General features: G+C 41.4%; 2 protein-coding genes across 8 annotated transcripts in view; both read right to left on the bottom strand.

The window, feature by feature from the left end:
- Nucleotides 1–8846, bottom strand: part of VCAN (versican) — a 115160-nt gene extending 106314 nt beyond the window's left edge. The window contains exon 1 of one of the 3 annotated variants that reach the window (XM_081232754.1): nucleotides 8269–8846. The gene's annotated coding sequence lies outside the window, so the exon portion shown is untranslated. Of the gene's footprint in view, nucleotides 1–7104; nucleotides 7213–8268 lie in introns of those variants that run through there. The other 2 variants (XM_081232756.1, XM_081232755.1) reach the window with 2 other exon arrangements.
- A 1379-nt stretch (nucleotides 8847–10225) lies between these two features.
- XRCC4 (X-ray repair cross complementing 4) overlaps nucleotides 10226–18147 on the bottom strand; it is a 368161-nt gene continuing 360239 nt past the window's right edge. For all 5 annotated transcript variants that reach the window (XM_081231084.1, XM_081231083.1, XM_081231085.1 and 2 more), the window contains exon 8: nucleotides 10226–12692. In XM_081231084.1, the coding sequence (XP_081087210.1) occupies nucleotides 12527–12692 (166 nt within the window). In that variant the 3' untranslated portion in view covers nucleotides 10226–12526. The remainder of the gene's footprint in view (nucleotides 12693–18147) is intronic.

Genomic DNA, 18147 nt, shown 5'->3' with positions numbered 1-18147 from the left:
GATCAGTCATGTTTTAAATATATTTGCAAAAATATGTTTAAATAAGTTGCCAACATTTAAAAATTGGAGAGTTCACACTAAGTCCCAGATCTCTGACTTTTTTTGGGAAATCAGACCTAGCAGCTCAAGGTCCATATTCTAGCTGGCCAATCATTAGCACTAAGCAAGCAGCAGCCTCTGGCCTTGGCTCCGTGCACTCAAGCTTAGCACTGGCCCCTCTTGGCCTCTCATCCATTTCCACTCCATGCCTGTTCCTTGTAGTCACCAGAGTTTGCAACTCAAATGCACCAAGTTCTGACCTCAGAACTATATTTCCATTGCCTCTTCCTTAGAGCCCATGGATGTCATTCTATTTCTGTAATTTTTATAAGACTGTGTTCATGGTCATGGTTGTTAAAGCACACCATTTGCCTTCTTTGATTTCACTAAATGAGAAACTTTCTGGAGCCTCTTTGTTTTGAGCACCACTCCGACCCCCATCTCTATTCTTCTGCTCTTCTGTGTGTGGGTCTTGTAAGCATTATTTGTTAGTGATAACGAGTCTGTCTGCACAGAAAGACCTGGGAGATATGACAGCCAGTGCCTATATTTAGTCTTCTATTCCAGTGAAGTCAATGAGAAGAGGAAAAAGTCATTGAACAATCAAGTCACAGCTGACTGAAGCTGTTTAATTGCCTGGGAGACACAAGAGACAAGGTCAACAGGATTCCTATCCATAAGAGGTGTCTGCAGAGGGGATAATGGTCAGGCCGGTTATGGGCTGCCTCAGAGAAAGAGAGAGCCAAGGTTCTAGTAAACAGATATTTAGTATTCTCCCTTGATCTTGGGGAAGCTCCACTGAGCAAAGGGTGACTTAAGGATGCAGACACAGTGGTTTGTCCTCTAGTTTTTGAATTAGTTACCCTAGACAACCAATTGTCCAGGATACCTCAGCCACAAAGTAGATGTAAAGAGCATTGTCTATCATGTTGCTACGGAGTGCTTTCTCAAAGGAGGAAACGCTGTAATGCAGAGAGAGATATCATGGTTTAAACATGAAGTGTCATGAATTTGCTTCACAGGAATAATGGCATCGTGTGAATATACCGCTAACATGTGACTGGATTCCTGCACCTGGACTTGGCTAAGCTTTTTCATGTCATTGCTCCTTAGCATTGCTCTGTTCTCTGCCTGGAGAACCTGTTCCTCCTTGATCTACAACACACTGCACTCTCCATTCCTGTTCTCATGCTCTATTTACATCATAGCACATCTCCCCATTGTATATGTATATTTGGGAATTGCCTTTCTCTGCCCTCCATAATATAAGCTCCAGGAATGTAGCCTTTGATGTCTTGTTCACTGCTGTATCCACAATGCCCAGGACACCCAGTAAATATTTGTTGAATGAATGAATATGCCCATTTTGTACATAATTGGGTGCATATTTTACACTATGTGGTACATTACTTTCTTCACTTAAAACACAGTTTATCCTGGAGAATATTCTGAATCAGCTAATACAGTTTATCTGTGTCATTTTTAACAGCTGCATAGTTTTCCCCTAGATAAATGTAGCATCTTTTATTTTACCAGTTCCTGTGATGAGCCTTTAAGGTGTTTCCAAATTTTTGCTATGAAATAATACTGCAAAGGGCATCCTTGGCCATTTGTTTTGGGTGGCATTCATACCAATGTCTATATGACAATATCTAGAAGAGGAATTGCTGGGTCAAAAGGTATATGTATTTAAAAAATTTTTTGATAGCTATTACCAAATCACTTTCTAACAAAGATGAACCTATTTACATATATGAGAGATCCAGTTTCCCCGCAACTTGACCAACACAAACTTTCATTGAACTTTTTTTATCTTTACAGCTCTGACTGATGAAAAAATGGTACAGAATATCATTGTTGTTTTAATTACTATTTCTTTAACTATGAATGAAACTGAGCAATTTTTCAGATGATTTTAAAACATTTATTTTTCTCTTTCTGTTAGCAGCCTGCATAAAACATTTGATAATTTTTCTTTTTGATAGATTGTGGTTTAGTTTTTGTAAAAGGTCCTGGCATATCAAAATAGTTGTTAGCTCTTTGTCTCTCATATGTTGCTAATATTTTCCAGATGTGTTATTTGTTTTCATGTAAATAATTTAATTGTTATTGGTCAGATTTATTAATCTTTTCTAGTATGGCTTCTGGGTTTTACATTTTCCTTAGCACGGGTTTCACCTTTTCCTTAGCATAGGTTTCCTTACTCCTAGCTTATTATTTTAAAAATCTTATAATTTCCTCTAGTTATTTTTTTAAATGTCATTACCTACATTTCATATTAGATCTATCTTAACTTTATTTTGGGATAAGAAATGAGGTAAAGATTGACTTGTATTTTGAGTGAACCAATCCACTGTGCCCAATCCATTCACTGAATAATTCTTCATTTCCACTGAATTTCCATGTTCGTTTGAGCCTGTTTCTGGACTCTGTCTTCTGTTCAATGAAACTAGACAGTTCTTTTTCTATTTAAATTGAAGTATAGTGGATTTTAAATGTTGTGTCAGTTTCAGGTGAACAGCAGTGATTCAGATATATAGATATACACATATATATATTCTTCTTTCAGATTCTTTTCCATTACAGGTTATTACAAGGTATTGAATATAGTTCCTTGTGCTATACAGTAGGTCCTTGTTGTTCATCTATTTTATATATTGTTGTGTGTATCTGTTAATCCGAAATTCCTAATTTATCCCTTTCCCCTTTTCCCCTTTGGTGACTCTAAATTTGTTTTCTATGTCTGTGAGTCTATTTCTGTTTTGTAAATAAGTTCATTTGTATTGTTTTTTTTTTAGATTCCACATACAAGTGTGAAACTAGACAATTCTTAAAACAGTATGTCCCTCTCTAACACATTTTGTAGGTTTAGTAGGAAATACATGATTTGGGTAATGCTGTTATTATTAAGATCATAGAATTAGATCAATATGAGCCCGAGGGATATATCTTAACACCATTTATTTGTGGAGTTCTCATTTATCAAAGTCCTTTCACAGGTATTCACCCTTTTGATGTTTATAACTGCATGTCCATTTAATAGATTTTTGACACCAAATGTCTAAAAGTTGTGTCTAACCTGGTTTTCTCAATGAGGAAATGCAACTCAAGCTTTCTGATTCTAAGCCTAGTGCTCCTTCCACTACACCACAGGTAATACCAACTCAGTAATTTAATAATAAAAACATTATAACTTATATATTATATATGTGTTTATCATAAACTATGTAATCTCATGTTTACAGACATAAACACCTCTTAAAATTCTTAAGAAGAATGAGGTAGGATGTACACAGAAAAAGAAAGGATGTATACAGAGAAAAAGGTAAATTTAAATGTGGATCTGCATTTACACCCTTTTAAAGATGATAGATCTATCCAGAGGCATTTCAGGCAAACACAACAAACAAACACATTACATAAAGATGCTTTGCACTGACCACTGAAATAGAACCACCTCTGGCACATTCAGTGATAAGAACATGGCAGTCAAGTACCCTGGAGAACATATACATAATATAAATGTATAAATGTATATATAAGTAATTAACCACATTTAAGCTACCAGAGGAAACTGGCAAACGTTCACTAACTGAAGTGGAGCTTGGCCAAGACATTTATCTCTACTTCTCCTTGTTCTGATTCCAAATCAGAGAGAGTACGGGCCTTGTGTTTTCTGGTAAAGTACAGACCTATGCAACAATCAGCATGTTTTCTCATACCAGAGCCAGTAACCCCCAACAATGAGTATTTGTGAGTCCTAACTGGTTTCTCTAGGTGGGTGGTGGAATAATGGCCTACTACAGTCATTCATTCTCTTCCTCAAAAGAACCATGGGTCTGGAGAAGTTCTGTTCAGTCACAGGGCAATATCCCATTTTAAATACAGTATCTAGTGATGTTTGTCCATGAATAAAGTCAACAAAAATGTTTGAATCCCACTAGGCAAAAAGAGCTTAGTTATATGGCTGTTGGGTGACAGTGTTGGTTGATCTTTGTGCTCTCAAAGGCTCTGATGTTCAATTACTGACCAATCATTAACCACAAAGTATTTAAGAGTAATAATGTGAGGAAAGAAAGAACAATGACTATATCTTTAACATTAATCATATTCAGCCTTAACTTAACTTTTTAGGTCCTTTCCAAACAATTTACAAGGGTGCAGATATAGGTATCTTAGGATAGCACAGGTATTTCCTTCCAGTTTGTAGGCACAGGGAAAAAGAAGAAACCTATGCTTGTAAACATATATAAATCTAGGGGGATTCTTTTCGAACTTTAAATTTGAATTAAAGTTAAAATTAAATTCTTTTTAAACTTTAAATTAAAAGCAGGAAATACAATTTAGGGCTAACTTTATATTTCTTTTTTTTTATCTACTAAGGAAAACAAAGCGAAACTTTGAATCTTACACAAATCTTTAGCAATTGTCTTGAATCTCCTCCCTCTTCCCACCACCCACTAGATGAAGGACCGTGGACTTTCTGCTGGAGCAAGTAATTGCTCAGCCACTTTGGAATCCATGAAACCCTTTGCAGTTTAGTTGGGACAGGCACATACAATTGTAAAATCTTCCTTTTTTCACATAGAACGCAGAACCAGAAGTCAGCCTCTGAGACCTTCTGCTTGATATGCCCTCACATCCCAAGTTACATATTCTCCAAACTGGAACAGATTTTATCTCAGAAAACTAGTTGTTGCTTACTTTGACGCCTTCCTATTTTTATATTAGAATCAAAACATCCCATTTTAGGTCTTTAGAGGAATATTTTCACTGTAGGGTTGGCACAATTGCCAAGCAGTATTTAAAAGAATTTAGGTCACAGCTTTTAGGAGTCAAAAAGGAAGGGAAAGGGGATCAATTAGATGTCAGAATTGGAGATGGAATAGATCATTAAAACTCTGTTCTTCCAAGATAAAGCGAAGAAGTAGGAGGGTCTAAAATGTAGCACTAAGTGGCGGCATCAACTCTGAGCCGCATTCCCCCAAGTCACTAGCTCAGTCATTTCATAAATATGAGCTGAGCTCCCACTATGGGCCGGGGCCCGAGCTAAAATAAAGTTCCTGATGCAAAGGGACCAGGGTTACACTCACAGCCCGTAAGGTTTGCGGTCATGGAATCTATCAGTCCTGTCAATGGCAATTGTTTGCCATGCTAGACGAACTCTTTAGGACGTATGGAAGGTGATTATCCTGTAATTGACTAAAAGTGATCTTTAAAGTCAATATATGGATCACAGGATAAACTCGTCTCATATTTCTGCCAAAAATGTTTGCTTGGAGTAAATCTTTACTTCTTTTCTGCCGCAAGGGGAAAACTCCTCCTACCACTCCCAAGAAGCAAGGCAAAAAAAAATTCAAATTTTTTTTATTTAATAAGCGTGTTTAGCGCCGTCAGGATAGAAGTCTGGTCGGCTCCAGCAGCCTCCCGGAGCCTAAGCGCTGGGTGCGCCGCCGCTCCGCTCTCCCCGCCCAGCGGCTCAGCTCTCCCCGCCCCGCCCCTGTCCCGCGGAAGGACTAAAGCCACGCCCCCACTGGCCTCTGGGCGGGGACCCAGGCGGCGCCCCGCCAGCCTCTGCGCTGAGCGACTGCCGGTCCCGCAGTGCAGCTGTCTCCGAGCCCAAGAAGTCACACCCGTGTCGGGCCGGGAGCTGAAGCCCCAGCCCACGTGGCGGCGGCTGGTGAGCCCCGGCGCTGCGGGAAGCGCCCGGTGTGGTTCTTCCCTTCGCGCGGGCTGAGTGGAGAGATGCCCCCAGCCTCAGCCTCTCTAAGGGGCTAGTTCCTCCGCCTTCCCTCCCAGCACGCCGCTTCAGTAGGGTTTATTATCGCTTTGGGGATTTAAACAATGGCTTAAAAGGAGACGCGAAATTTAGTCCAAAACCTTGAAAGAAACCCGGCCGGTCCGCTCCCGGCTGTTTGCGTGCATGTGCCCCGTCTCTGTTCCTTTCTTCTTCCCTTTCTCCCCACCGTCCCTTTCCTTCCCTTCTCTCCTTTTTCCTCCCGGCTCCCTCCTCCCAAATTTCCACGTTCGGCCAGTGTTGTGAAATTGAGGAAATTTAAACGTTGGATTAGGGTCCCTTCTTAGGCAATGGTCTGGGGCGGGGCTCTAGCTTCGGGTTCGAGTGGTCGTGGGCCTTAATAAAATTTCCAAAAGTAAGGCATTCTGTATGATCTTTCTTAAAGTGACGTCCAAGGTTGAGCGCCAAGCCCCCCGAAACCTGGATCCTCCCTTGGCCACGTGCGTTAGTCCACCAAACTGCAGGCTTGGTCCAGAGAGCCGCGCATGTCCCAGCTGACTCGGGAGAAGGCGCTTCGGCCCTTAAAGACAAGTCTCCTTCCTGGGCCCTCCAAACCCCTAGATTTACGTCGCAGATTCCGAAGTAGAAAACTAACAACTAAAGGGGAAGCTAGGGTGCTCCATCCTTGAATACATGGCTGTGAAAGCGGCTCATTTGGTTTGGGGTGGCGGGGGGCTCGTTGTCCTCCACGTGTGCTTCATTTCTCCATCAGGGGGCGCCCACACCCACCAAGAAACTCCCTATTCCTAGACATCTGGGTTCTGCAAGCTCGAAGCACTGCAAGTGGGGGTAGATCCGAAGGAGCGCACCGCCTCCCTCGCTCCTCCCTCCTTGCCAGCCTCCGCGGACAGAGGAGGCAGGGATTTCACACTAGCCATTCATTTGTCAGCCGTGGGGGGAGGGGACGCAGGAGCTAAAGAGACCAAGCAGAGGCTGGAAGAGGGGAAGAGAGGCAGAGAAGATGGAGACAGAGAGGGAGAGACAAAGATGAGAAACGGGACACAGATAGCGAGACTATCCTTCCGCCTGTGGGTGTGCGCACCGCGGGACAGCTCTCCAGGCGCCGCGTAGATTTCTCCTCCCTCCCGTAGCATCTCCCGGGGACTTGCAGGACTTGCTACGGCGCAGCTGGATCCGAGAGCAAATAGTTTAAGCTATGACACTAGTTTTCTACCTCGCTCTACACTGCCTAACCCACTGACTGCTCCACGCCCAGTGACACAGACAGTGAGCCTAGACAACCCTGATGCCCCCCAGCCCTCACGCACCAGGGATGTAGACCGGCGGCGCCCACGCCTCCGCAGGGCGGTGGGGCGCTCCAGCCGAGGGCGTCCCCCGGAGCTGCAGCCACTCGCTCTCCGCCGCCGCAAGACCCGCCAGTAAAGTTGCTCAACTAGGGCCGCGGGCTGGGAGGGGGTGGGGAAATGGAAGGAAAAGGAGGGCTGCAGTAGTCCGGGCGAGAGGGCTGGTCCTAGAGGCCCCAGATTCGGGTCCCCGCGCCACCTTTGTCTGAAGAGCGATCTGAGCGCTGGTTTGCTCGTTGAGACCAGAGCAAAAGCCTCCACTTCGCTCCTCAGGGCGAGATAAAATTCTTGCACATCCCTACTGGTTCGGGGCAAGCTTTTCCCGCCCTGGCGCCTTGCAGACCTCCGCGGCGCTCCAAACACCCCACCCCCATTCCCTGCTCCCTCCCGGCCGGCTCCGGCGCACCGCGCGTAGGACAAAAGAACCCAGGGGCACCGGAGAGAGCCTTGACAGCCCCCGCGTTGCCGAAGAGACGCGGACCGGGGACCCTGCACCTCCCCGACCGGACCTCCTCCCAGACCGCCCGCGGGCTGAGGGGGTCACGTCCGCGCAGGTCCCGGATCGCCCTGTCAGAAGCTGCTTGGGAACAGCTTTCCAGGAACGCCGGGCACTGACCACACATCAGGGACCGGGAACCAGGTGGCCTGCACCAAGGCGGCTTCGGGGACTTGTATGTAGGCAAGTCTCGGTGGTCCCCATTCAAACTTTTGCCTCGAGCAGGTTAAAAAAAAAAGGGGGGGGGATCAAGGTGCCACGGGTCCCTCCTCTCCAGCTCAAGACCCCACGACGTTTCTAGGGGTTCTCTGCATTCCCTTCCCTCCCTTCCCCCAATTCCATTTGTCCTTCTACTCCCACCCCACCCCGGGCTTCTTTTGTCTGGATCTTTTTCAGCACCAAGGTCCCTCTGTATTCTTCTCTCCAAACATCCTTCGGAAAGTTACCTGCATTTTTTACAGTGCACATATTTTCTTAATTTCTCAGAGCTAGTTCTCTTAGCCTTAATTAAAAGCCTTCTACCAATTACAACGTACTTCTTTTTTCTAAACTCGATTTTTTTCCTATAAGTTTTTCTTTTTCTTTTCTTTTTTTTTTTTTTTTTTAAGGGGGAACAAAAGAAACGTGATTACCTTGAAAGGCGGCTTTACTGCAGTTGAGGGGAAAAATTCACCTCAGCGCTGCGCGAATTGGGCTCGGCGTTGCCGGGGCGGGTCACATAGGAAGCGCGGTGGCCTGGGGAAGGGTGCGGGATGGTGCTGGAGGATGCGGGAGGATGCGGGGCTGACCGCAGAGCCCGGTCCCAGCGCCTGTCCACAGCACCTAATGTTCGCGGCTGTTGCGCCCGCCCGCCTGGAGTTCCTCCCCAGAAAGGCTCGGGGCAGCTCGCCTGCAAGTTCAAATGCGGGTTGTGACACCCATCATCATTATATCACAGTACCGTCAGCACCGAGGAGGAGACTCAGCGAGGAGGAGGAGGAGGAAGAGGAGGAGGGTTCATTCACAGGCTCCTCAAGCACTCCGCAGCTTCAGCCACTCCTAAAAGCCCAGGCTTGGAAAGCAGGCAAAGGAGCGGAAAGGCAGCTCCCCGCGCTTGCGGTAGGGACCGCCTGCCTCCCTCCCCAGGCACTCCCACCTCTCGGCGTTTCTTCCTGACAAGAAGTACCAATCGGCTTGGGGACAGCAGCGCTCCCCATTCAGCGACTCACTAAGTAACATCGCGCTGTGCGCAAGGAAACCACTGCCTTCCCACCCCTCCCCACCTCCGCTTCCCCGCCCCCCGTGCTGCTAGTTCTGGGTTAGGGGAAAGGAGCCCCCAGGCTCCTGTGGGGCAGGCCAGCACTAGACAATTGAGTACCGTCAGTGCTTCTTGGGAGCAAATGAAACTCTGTAAAATCAGCAAAGAACTTGGTTACAGTGTGTTTACGCGGCCACCGACCCTGCCTGTCCCATCTGAGGGAAGTGTCAGGCTCCTGGCTTCTGCCAACCTGAAAGAGACACTGAGAAAACGAGATCCTTCTGAGACCTAGAGGGAAAGTGTAAGGATTCCCCATTGCTTTCCCCGGGAGCTGCCCAACGGGGAACCCAACGTCATTGCGCAATCTACAAAGACCCCGGTAATAATGGGCTGGACAGGAAATTCCCCGAAGCAAATCCCTTGTCGGATTCAAACAGATCCTCTTCCCCTGCCACAAACCTACAGAAGTCTAGATTCAGCTTTCTTCTTTCTTTCTTTCCCTCAGTGTTTCAAAGTGCCCCTCATGGTAGAACATTTAGCAATTTTTCTGAGTAACAGAGGTTCCTTGGATATATCAATCACCATCCTTGTGGTCAGGAAACGGGACCATAATCTTTCATGAGTTTATGTGATTTTTATATCTAGCCGGGTCCACCCGACTATGTAAACAGCATCAACACATGGAAGAGTCCCCTGCATTGTGTTACAAAAGACTTCCAATAGGACCTGACAGAGCAAGGGTCAACCAGTTGACACAAAGGATTTCTGCCCCTTAGAAAAGAGGGACTTTGTATCTTACTTTTCTTTGAAGTCAAGTATTGAGTTTATATAATGGAAACAAAATAAATCCAAGGTGCACATCAGTTTAACACTTGGGATACTGGAGTGGAGAGCAAACTTTTCTTTCTACACAAATATGGAAGTATTCCAAATATGGAAAATGAGATAATTCTTCTCTCTGAAGTCCCTACTCATAAAATTATATCAAACACAACACCTCACAGAGTGATGATTAAAGGAGAAAGTCCATTTTCACTCTGAATTTCTTTGAGTAGGTTGGCTTAAGCTCATACTTTAAAACTTGTAGCAGCCTAGACTCTTGTTGTAATGTTTCTTTTGAAAGTTGTATGTGTTCTGCATGATCATAGATTTTAATTAATAAACAGGTACAAGATTTGTTAGGAGAACTTCAGTCCTCAGAATGTGCATTATTTATTTATCTGTCTATCTATCTATCTATCTATGAGCTCACTACAGTGAACGATGTAACTATTAATTTTAGGATTTGGAAATCAACTTATTTGTTTTTACAATGATTTATTTATTCTTAGTACAGTTATTGTACGACCATTTCCAACATTGAGATTCTAGTCCATTAAAATATATTTAGAATAACAGAGCCATAGAACAGAATTGGAGTTCAACCTTTACATTTAACAGATAAGCAAACTAAGGCCCAGAAAGTGACTTTCCTAAAATCACACGATTAATAGCAAAGCTGTTACTAGCACACAACTCTTGACTCCTGGCCCAGTGGTCTTTTCAGTGCTCCTCATAGCATCTTTATGACCAAGATGAGCTCACTCAGAAACGGAGAAAAATGAAATAAGAGTCTTTTTTGAAGTTTATACCCAGGCATTAGGTTAGATCATTCTCTGAAACACTTCAAGGTATATATTATTATTCTCATTTTTAAATTTGAGTGAACCTAGTTGAGTTCCAAAGAATTTAAGTGTCCTGCCCATGGCCACTTTTTAAGTGGTAGATCTGCCAATCTGAAAAGCTTATTATCTCTCCATTACCCTGTTCTCCCTTCATAATATAGTTAAGTAAAACTTTTCTACAAAGGAGACCTAGAGCAGAAACAAGAAACTAATAGCAGATTAATATCCATTTTCAAGCAAATGTTAATGGTTAACATTCACTACAACTAATACCATCTGTACATAATGGAACATGATTAAAATTATGGGTCAGCTACTCCTTACATACTGAGGTATTTTCCTTTATCTTGCCAAATGTGTTCCTCCAGCCCTCCAACGTTTTGGTTCCTTGTAATGTCCATAGACATTACAACTCTTGATTGAGTAGTTCTACGGGGCAAAGGCACTTTCTCAGGCAGACATAACTAGTCAGAACTTGGACAAAGTTGAAAAGCTTTAAACTGCATGCCTTTTCTTTACCTTGGCTTGTAACATTATTATTTAGAAAATTAAATGCTTCTTCAAGCTGTCAAATAACCAGAATGAAATGACACCCCTGAATATCTGCTTTCTTTCTCTAAGGCAGAATTCACCCTCTAGCTATTTACGATAGAGAAAGAATAAAAAGGAAAGCATACCTGGTACATCCAGGATAGAGTCTACAGCTGTATTATTTATATGTAACTCTCCTTGAGGACATCTTTATCTCTCTTTCTTTGTTTTTTCTTTCCTTCCCTTCCCTTTCTTTCCTTTCCTTTCCTTTCTTCCCTTTTCCTTTTCCTTCCTTCCTTCTTTCCTTCCTTCCTTCCTTTCTCTCTTTCTTTAATCAAGAAAAAGAGAATGAGAGAAAGTTACTTCTTATTCTCCTATGTCTGAAAAATCATCAAAAGTCCTTGAATGAGAAAATATATATTTGCAGCTTTTATAACTAAAACTATATTTGCCCAATACACTTGTCTGAATTAAACAGTAATTAAAATATCATTCTGTGCATCCCCCTTTAAATCATGTCCTTGTACTGGGGATGTTCTGTATGTAAACTCCATGGTCCCAGGTGTAGATAAAACAAGCTCTTCATTCCCAGTGCTGGTGTCTACAAGAAACCAGAAGCCAGAAGCTACATGCCTTGGTTCATTGCCTTGATCTTGTCTTTAGGAACTTGGCTGAGGTCAGAGGGCAGACAGCCAAAGACTTAGAGAAGAAAGGTGTAGATGTCAGGTGGGTCTCCAGAGAATTTCATTATCTTTATCTAAACCTCCTTCTGAGGTCCTTTAGGATCACATTTCAGTCTTCTCCTTTTTTATTGATCAGGTGAAGTGTTCTTAGACATCGTATTATCTGTTGCTGCACTAGGAATGACAAGGTTCCAGTCCCATCCACACTCCAAAAACAGAGTTCACATTTCAAGTCCCTGATCTGGCTGATCCTAGGCACAATGAAGCAAATATCCTCTCTGGGTGGTGAAAGAATGTGAAAGATTAAAAATGTGAAAGACCCTAGAAAAAGGAAGTCAACCCTCTAAGATTGCTTTAAAAAAAAAAATTACAGATTAGGGAAAGACATTTTACCCAACACTTCAAATCTTCTTTGGTTTCTAGGAAATGCAGAACTATTCAATAATATAAGGTTTTTGTTGCTTTCTTTAAAAAATAAAAGGAACCCTACAAAAGGCAAAGTGATGGTGACAAGCTCATTACACTTTAGCCTGAAGTATATAAATTACTCAGAGAAATTAAATACAGACAAATATCCTTAGAAAGCCATGAAGAATGCGATTTTTCCCCCCAGAAATCAGATACCAAGCCTTTGCTCCCCAACCTCCAAATCAAAATGTTACAGTAAAATGTTTCTTAAAATAAAAGGGCTCTTTTTTTTTTTTTTTTTTTTCTGTAAATGTCCTGTTCATGGTTGGGTAGATTTCTCCAGAACTTAACTGGAAGACCATCTACATCATGACAGAACTATGTAAGCCAAAGCCAAGTTCCAACATGGAGTGATGGGAAACGCTGGGCTGCCGAGAGGAGATGACTTCATTGGGGAGAAGGGAGGCTCTCTGAGTAGGTCCACGCTGCAGCCAAATGGCTCAGCACATCTGCACTTGCCCTGGGGAGGCTGCCTGGAGGAAAGTATCAAAAATGCCATCGTTTTTGTAAAGGAAAAGATCAAGGCATAAATAAAGCAGTCTAACTAAATTGAATCAAAGATAGCAACCTTACTCCTCTCCTTAGTCACTTTCTCGATCTCTTTTCTTTTCCTCCTACAGACTGACAAGTATAAGGGTTTTTATTTTTAATTTATTTTTATAAAGCATCTGTCTGATTGAACCAAGGCAAACCGAAGAATCTTGTTTCTGAACACAAGGAAGCGGTAGAGATCTTAGAATCTATGCGGCAGGGCAGAGAGCAATGCAGAGGTTTTCTTAAGAGGCAAAACTTTAGCAGTTGCTGTGTACTTTCAGTGAGTACCAGGCTCCATGTATTTAATTAGAAGACAATGGGACCCAGAGGACAAGAAGCTTAATGAAAGCACCATGGTTGGGGCAAAAAGCCAACATAGCATCATTACTGTCTCCTGTGAGCAAAGGTGGAAGTAAGACAGAAAACAAAGGATGTTCTGCAGAGTGAGAAGAATGTTTGGAGAACTCTAGTACAGGTATCAGAACAGGGAGTAGAAGTAACAGCAGTTATTATTTTTATTCTATCAGTAAAAAGAATTGAAGGACGAGATGAATGTCAGGGACTTTAGGCTCTTGTCACAAAATATGAGTGACCACATTTTAACCCTGTGATACAAACGAGATTAAATATTTGCTATAACTCATCAAGAAAAAAAGAAGAGAAGAACATCTATAGACTCAGCAAATACTTGTCACAAACAGACTGCTCTCAATTTCGTTTCTATTTTCTTTGTTCAAGTCCACAAACATTTACTGAGCACCTTCTATGTGCACTGTTTTAGACCTTAGGTATGCAGGAATAATTCAAAAGGTAAGAAATGCTTCCCATCCTAAAGAAGTTTATAATTTCTATAGAAAAAATTAATTTATTAGAGTAGTCAAGCTTATGACCTACATAATGACAAATGAACGTAGAGGGGGAAAAAGTATTTGTGTGGGTGTGTCCTTTGGCTGGTTCACTCAGCCATCATTTAAAAACATGCCACTGACTACAAATGGATCAGGGAAGAATGGTAGCCTAACAAATCTATTTCCTTTACTAGAAAATCTCTTCACACACACATTCTACTGACATTGAATCCTGGGTATTAATCTAGTTATAGATGAAGAAACTGTGTTTCTTACTTTCCCATAATAAAAACAGTTGGCTAGATGATATGTACTCAGAATTCATTTTAAGTTTCTGAAAGTCTTCCAGAGTTGATAAAAAAAATCAAAGTTAAAAGATGGATGATCAAGTGGGGTTTATCCCAGGAATACAAGGATTCTTCAATAATCGCAAATCAATCAATGTGATAAACCATATTAACAAACTGAAGGAGAAAAACCATATGATCATCTCAATAGATGCAGAAAAAGCTTTTGACAAAATTCAACACCCATTTATGATAAAAAACCCTGCAGAAAGTAGGCATAGAGGGAACTTACCTCAACATAACAAAGGCCATATATGACAAACCCACAGCTAACATCATCCTCAATGGTGAAAAACTGAAACCATTTCCTCTAAGATCAGGAACAAGACACGGTTGTCCACTCTCACCACTATTATTCAACATAGTTTTGGAAGTTTTAGCCACAGCAATCAGAGAAGAAAAGGAAATAAAAGGAATCCAAATCAGAAAAGAAGAAGTAAAGCTGTCACTGTTTGCAGATGACATGATACTATACATAGAGAATCCTAAAGACTCTACCAGAAAACTACTAGAGTTAATCAATGATTTTGGTAAAGTAGCAGGATACAAAATTAGTGCACAGAAATCTCTTGCATTCCTATACACTAATGATGAAAAATCTGAAAGAGAAATTAAGGAAACACTCCCATTTACCACCACAACAAAAAGAATAAAATATATAGGAATAAACCTACCTAAGGAGACAAAAGACCTGTATGCAGAAAACTACAAGACACTGATGAAAGAAATTAAAGATGATACAAATAGATGGAGAGATATACCATGTTCTTGGATTGGAGGAATCAACATTGTGAAAATGACTCTACTACCCAAAGCAATCTACAGATTCAATGCAATCCCTATCAAACTACCAATGGCATTTTTCACAGAACTAGAACAAAAAATTGCACAATTTGTATGGAAACACAAAAGGCACCAAATAGCCAAAGCACTCTTGAGAAAGAAAAACGGAGCTGGAGCAATCAGGCTCCTGGACTTCAGACTATACTACAAAGCTACAGTAATCAAGACAGTATGGTACTGGCACAAAAACAGAAATATAGATCAATGGAACAGGATAGAAAGTCCAGAGATAAACCCACACACCTATGGTCACCTTATTTTTGATAAAGGAGGCAAGAATATACAGTGCAGAAAAGACAGCCTCTTCAATAAGTGGTGCTGGGAAAACTGGACAGCTACATGTAAAAGAATGAAATTAGAACACTCCCTAACACCATACACAAAAGTAAACTCAAACTGGATAAAAGACCTAAATGTAAGGCCAGACACTATCAAACTCTTAGAGGAAAACATAGGCAAAACACTCTATGACATAAATCACAGCAAGATCCTTTTTGACCCACCTCCTAGAGAAATGGAAATAAAAACAAAAATAAACAAGTGGGACTTAATGAAACTTCAAAGCTTTTGCACAGCAAAGGAAACCATAAACAAGACAAAAAGACAACACTCAGAATGGGAGAAAATATTTGCAAATGAAGCAACTGACAAAGGATTAATCTCCAAAATATACAAGCAGCTCATGAAGCTCAATATCAAAAAAACAAACAAACAACCCAATCCAAAAATGGGCAGAAGACCTAAATAGACATTTCTCCAAAGAAGATATACAGATTGCCAACAAACACATGAAAGGATGCTCAACATCACTAATCATTAGAGAAATGCAAATCAAAACTACAATGAGGTATCACCTCACACCAGTCAGAATGGCCATCATCCAAAAATCCACAAACAATAAATGCTGGAGAGGGTGTGAAGAAAAGGGAACACTCTTGCACTGTTGTTGGGAATGTAAATGGATACAGCCACTATGGAGAACAGTATGGAGGTTCCTTAAAAAACTAAAAATAGAACTACCATACAACCCAGCAATCCCATTACTGGGCATATACAGTGAGAAAACCATAATTCAAAAAGAGTCATGTAACGTTCATTGCAGCTCTATTTACAATAGCCAGGACATGGAAGCAACCTAAGTGTCCATCGAGAGATGAATGGATAAAGATGTGGCACATATATACAATGGAATATTACTCAGCCATAAAAAGAAATGAAATTGAGTTATTTGTAGTGAAGTGGATGGACCTAGAGTCCATCATACAGAATGAAGTAAGTCAGAAAGAGAAAAACAAATACCATATGCTAACTCATATATATGGAAACAAACAAACAAAAAAAAGAGGTTCTGGAGAACCTAGGGGCAGGACAGGAATAAAGACGCAGATGGAGAGAACGGACTTGAGGACACGGTGAGGGGCGGGGAACGGGTAAGCTGGGATGAAGTGAGTGAGTGGCATGGACATATATACACTACCAAATGTAAAATAGATAGCTAGTAGGAAGCAGCTGCATAGCACAGGGAGATCAACTTGGTGCTTTGTGACCACCTAGAGGGGTACGATAGGGAGGGTGCGAGGGAGATGCAAGAGGGAGGAGATATGGGGATATATGTATGTGTATAGCTGATTTACTTTGTTATAGAGCAGAAACTAACACATCATTGTAAAGCAATTATACTCCAATAAAGATGTTAAAAAAAAACAGTTAAAAGGTGGAAGGAAAGCATTAAATGTCATTCTAACAAGAAAAGAATTCAAGGAAATTGCTCACCCCAAGGACACTAGGGTCCTTGGCTGTTGAACATGAGTGTCAAATGTAGACATTAAAAAACTAGAGAAAAGAACATTGTGCTAAAAACTGTTATTCTTCTTAGTCCTCAGAAAGTTGAAATAATTTTATTTTAAATATAGTATCAAATTTATAGTTTCACCCAAAAATGCAGTTGTGAATGTATAATGGCCCTTCCCATGCCCTATTTCTGCAACTCCTTTGGGGAATTTTTATCTCTTTTTCTCTCTGTTGGTAGCTGCCTGTGACTACCTCCTCCTTCCCATACGATTTCACATAATATCTATTTCTTTTTTCCCCTAGTTTTATTGAGATATAATTAACACACAACATTGTATAAGTTTAAGGTGTAAAATGTGCTGATTTGATACATGCATATATTGTGAAAGGTTTACCACAATAAGCTTGGTTAACACATCCTTTAACTCACATAATTACCATTTTTTTGTTGTTATGGTGAGAATATTAATGCTCTACTCTAACAGCAACTTTCAAGTATATAGCACAGTGTTGTTAACTATAGTCACCATGCTGTACATTAGATCCCTGGTACTTACTCGTCTTATAACTGAAAGTTTGTACCCTTTGACCAATCTCTCCCCATTTCCCCTACCTCTCATCCACTGGCAACAACCAACCTACTCTCAACATAAAAGGCCATATATGATAATCCCAGAGCTAACATCATACTCAAAAGTGAAAGGTTGAAAGCTTTCCCACTAAGATCGGGAACAAGACAAAGGTACTCACTCTCACCACTCTTATTCAAAATAGTACTAGAAGTTCTAGCCATGACAATTAGGCAAGAAAAAGAAAAAAATGTATCCAAATCAAAAAAGAAGAGGTAAAATTGTTTCAGTTTATTGATGACACAATCTTGTTTATAGAAAATTCTAAAGACTTCATCAAAAAACTGTTGCATTAATAAACTAGTAAAGTTGCAGAATGCAAAATCAATGCACAAAAACCAGTTGCATTTCCACACAGTAACCACTATCTGAAAAAGAAATAAAGAAAATAATAGCATCAAAAACAATAAAATATTTAGTTAAGAATAAATTTAACTGTGGATGTGAAAGTTCTATGCACTGTAAACTAAATGACATTGAGGAAAGAAATTGAAGAAGCCACAAATAAATGGAAAGATGGCTTGTGTTCATGGTTAGAAAAGTTAATATTGTTCATACTACCCAAAGATATCTATAGATTCACTGGGATCCCTATCAAAACCTCAATGACATTTTTTAGAAACAGGAACAACACAATGTCTATCTTAGCTTGGGCTCCCGCTGAGACAAGCCCTGAAACAAGGATTTGAGTGCAAGTAGTTTATTTGGGAGGCAAGGCCAAGAAATGTCTATAGAGAAGTAGGGAATGAGACAGAGCAGGGAAGGAGGCTAATGAAGGGTGCATTTCAAGCAGATTGTCACTACGGGCAACTGGAGCTTGGTCTCACCAGGGGATGCTGAGAAACCATGCAGAACATGAACCTCAGTGGTATCCCATCTGAGAGAGAGGGAGCTGGAATATTTATACACCTGTCATTGGTTGAGGGCTTTTCCAAG

Source organism: Mesoplodon bidens, assembly GCF_964165515.1.
Source record: "Mesoplodon bidens genome assembly, chromosome: 4".
In the NCBI taxonomy this organism is placed as follows: Eukaryota; Metazoa; Chordata; class Mammalia; order Artiodactyla; family Ziphiidae; genus Mesoplodon; species Mesoplodon bidens.
Note: the sequence above shows the minus strand (reverse complement) of the source record. Positions and strands in the feature narration are given on the sequence as shown.